Here is a 2,994-nt window from a genome sequence, read left to right as displayed (position 1 = left end):
AAGTCGGGAACTTCAAGGTTAATTGTATTAAGTTTAATTTTCTAAATTTAATGAACAATCTAAGAAATACAGTGCAAAACTTGTTTCCTGTGAAAAAGTATCTGCCAAACGAACATTATAGTAACTTTTTCTTTCACCTTCATACTAACTGTGGGGTATTCCCCCAATTTCAAAGAATATAATGCCTATGCTGATATCAGAACTCGTGTAAAAGGAAAAAACCTGACTTCAGTAAGGATGAAAATCTATTCCTGCACAGTCATAGAGGAATCAAAGTTCCTGTCTTCTTCGGTTATAGCTGTAACTTGGGTTCTTACTTATCTTCTTCTTTCAAAAGGTCTTTGAACTGGGCCAGTAATACGCTGGGTTCATGGCCAATGATTGTTGCCAGAAACTCAATGACTTGCTTTTTGCTGGTTTCAGCATAGGCTTTGGGGCCCCAGAGGAACTCAAAGCGTGGAGGATCACTCTTGGGGATCTGTCTATATACCAGGTAGTTGAGCCTCACCAGATCTATTGTAATCAGCTTCCGCGGCTCCCCATAGAGGGAGTGCTTCCTTCCAGGAAATACTTTCATCTTGCCCAGGTATTTCCAGAGATCTTCCTCTGTGGCGCGGTTGCCCTTCAAGAGGATGATGCCCAGGATATTCATCAGAAGACCGGTCTTGGGGAGCCCCTGGCCAGGACGCAGCCTCCCATTGTTGGGGAGTTTAATCTTGCTCACCAGATCAAAGGAGTGGATCACTGGGTCTACTTCCATGACTTTGACTGCGAACTCCATCTCAATGCCCACTGAAGCTTTCTTTAGGATTTCGTCAAAGTGCTCTTCTAACTCTGCACCGATGATCTCTAGCATATCCTTCTTCAGAATGACTTTCTTTGTTTTGAACTTGCACAACAGGAACTGCTCCAGCTCATTAGCCTTCCTTGCGACCTGATCCGGATTTAGATATAGTGGGCTTGCAAAGAAGGATGGCTTCTTTTTTTGACTCTTGGAAGAAGTGGCCACATGTTGCTCTTCCTGGGGCTTCTTAAAATTGGCAGCAGAGGCTGAATGAGGCTGGACCTTAGTACCATGCATAGGCTGAGGAGTAGAGGTTTTCTTTCCCACCTCTTCAGCTTTTCTTCCCTCTGTGGCTGCTCTTTTCTTCACTACCACCGGTGCAATGGATGCAGCCACTGCAGCAGCTTTTCCTTTGGTGGCTGTGGCTGCCTTGCCAGCTGCTACAGCTGCCTGTGCTGAAGCCTCTGCTGCTCCTGCCAGAAGTGCCTCATCCGAGGCCTCTGCTGCTCCTGCCAGAAGGGCCTCATCCGAGGCCTCTGCTGCTCCTGCCAGAAGGGCCTCAGCCGAGGCCTCTGCTGCTCCTGCCAGAAGGGCCTCAGCCGAGGCCTCTGCTGCTCCTGCCAGAAGTGCCTCAGCCGAGGCCATTGATGTTGCTGCCACACCTGCCTCAGCCGAGGCTTCTGCTGCTGCTTTGGTGGCTTGAGCCACTGCATGGCCCTGGGTCTCCAGTCGGGCCTGGCGCCGCTTCTCAGAGGCCTTGAGCTTACTCTTGCGCCCACGAGGCATGGTCAGTCAGAATGTATAGGAAAATGGAGACCTGGAAGACAGAGAAGGAAATGTGTGACCCTGGGAAGGGACGCTCAGCTCTGATTTCCCAGGCATACTTCTGAGTGTTGGGAGGGCACCATTGCACTCTGAGGAACCCCAAAACACCTGCCACCCGCCCTACCCACCCTGAAGTTTCCTGTCCCCTGAACGTCACCACATCACCCTACCAACAGCCACCCTGCATCCTGCAAACCGTAATGTCAATATACACTATCACTATCACCCTGTCCCAGCCATGCTGCATGTACTCTAATAAACACTGTCATCTCCCTCATCTTTTCCACCAGTTCCCCAAACCACCCATACCCCATTGTCTCCCTCAACACATATACCCTTCTCGAACTCACCCCAACCCTACCAGCTCCTCCCGTTATTCTCCACCCCCATTCCATTCCTCCACTCAACCTCATCCCCACTGTCTCCCCATCCCCTGCCAAACACCCTGTACTCATCTATAGCCCTGTCGTCTCCCCTCCAACCATTCCTCTCCTCATCACCTTGCCCCACAACTGCATCTAATCCTGGTCTTCCCCCAAACCCTGTTACCCTGCTGACATCTACTCAACCATCTCCTCATAGCATTTGGTATTAATGCATGCAGTACCCCTCTCTACCTCCACTCTGCTGTCACCCTCATAACCTGCTATCCAACCTCAGCCTCCCCAACCCTGTCATCTCCTTCCACCATTCTTCTACCCCACCATCTCTATGCTTTTCCTCAGCACTCACCATATTCTCCCACTTCCACATTCCCCTCACTCTGCACATCATCTCCCTATAAAGTTCCCCCCACAACACCACTTTCAGCTGTCTTTTCTCCCACATCCTAACTCCATCATCTCTCCCCACCTTTCTCCTATATCTTTCATATTCTCCCTCTCACCCAAACCATGTCATTTTCCTCTGCTATTCCACCATCTCGCCATTTCCACCATTGTTCGCCAACACTGCCATTTCCTCACTTACCCAAAACCCACCATCTCTCTCTGCCTTTCCCCCATACCACATTTACCCACTCACCCCATCCCACACCCCCTTTCCCCATTCCCCCACCCTGCCATTTCCCTCTGCTGTTTGCCTCCCCGGCATTTTCCCCCTCACAGGAACCGCACCATCTTCTTTTGCCTTTTCCTCACACCCACCACATTTTCCCACTCACCCCAACCCCACCATCCCCATCTGCCATTCCCCTGTCCAAACATTCCCCTCTGCCTTTTCCTTCCCCTGTTATTTCCATACTCACCCAAACCCCACCATCTGTCTCTGCTTTTCACCATGCCTGCCATTTGCCCTCTCAGCCCACCCCACTATTTTCCTCCACCATTCCCCCTCTCCATCATTTACAACACTCAACCAAACCCTGCAACCTCCCTCTGCCTTTA

The 2,994-nt window shown here is 50.6% G+C and overlaps 1 protein-coding gene across 1 annotated transcript; it reads right to left on the bottom strand.

Moving 5' to 3' along the window:
• Positions 1-313: 313 nt before the first annotated feature.
• LOC125998778 (melanoma-associated antigen B3-like) lies at positions 314-1,570 on the bottom strand. The gene has a single exon (XM_049766844.1). It carries the CDS (start codon positions 1,568-1,570, stop codon positions 314-316), a length of 1,257 nt encoding a protein of 418 aa, XP_049622801.1.
• Between the last annotated feature and the right edge of the window lie 1,424 nt (positions 1,571-2,994).

The sequence above is a fragment of the Suncus etruscus genome, chromosome X (genome assembly GCF_024139225.1).
Source record: "Suncus etruscus isolate mSunEtr1 chromosome X, mSunEtr1.pri.cur, whole genome shotgun sequence".
Classification (NCBI taxonomy): domain Eukaryota; kingdom Metazoa; phylum Chordata; class Mammalia; order Eulipotyphla; family Soricidae; genus Suncus; species Suncus etruscus.
The sequence above is the reverse complement of the archived record's forward strand: the minus strand, read 5'-3'. Positions and strand labels throughout refer to the sequence as shown.

What these genes read in the sequence shown, in the direction of transcription:
- LOC125998778 (XM_049766844.1), bottom strand. Translation starts at nt 1,570, where the DNA reads ATGCCTCGTGGGCGCAAGAGTAAGCTCAAGGCCTCTGAGAAGCGGCGC.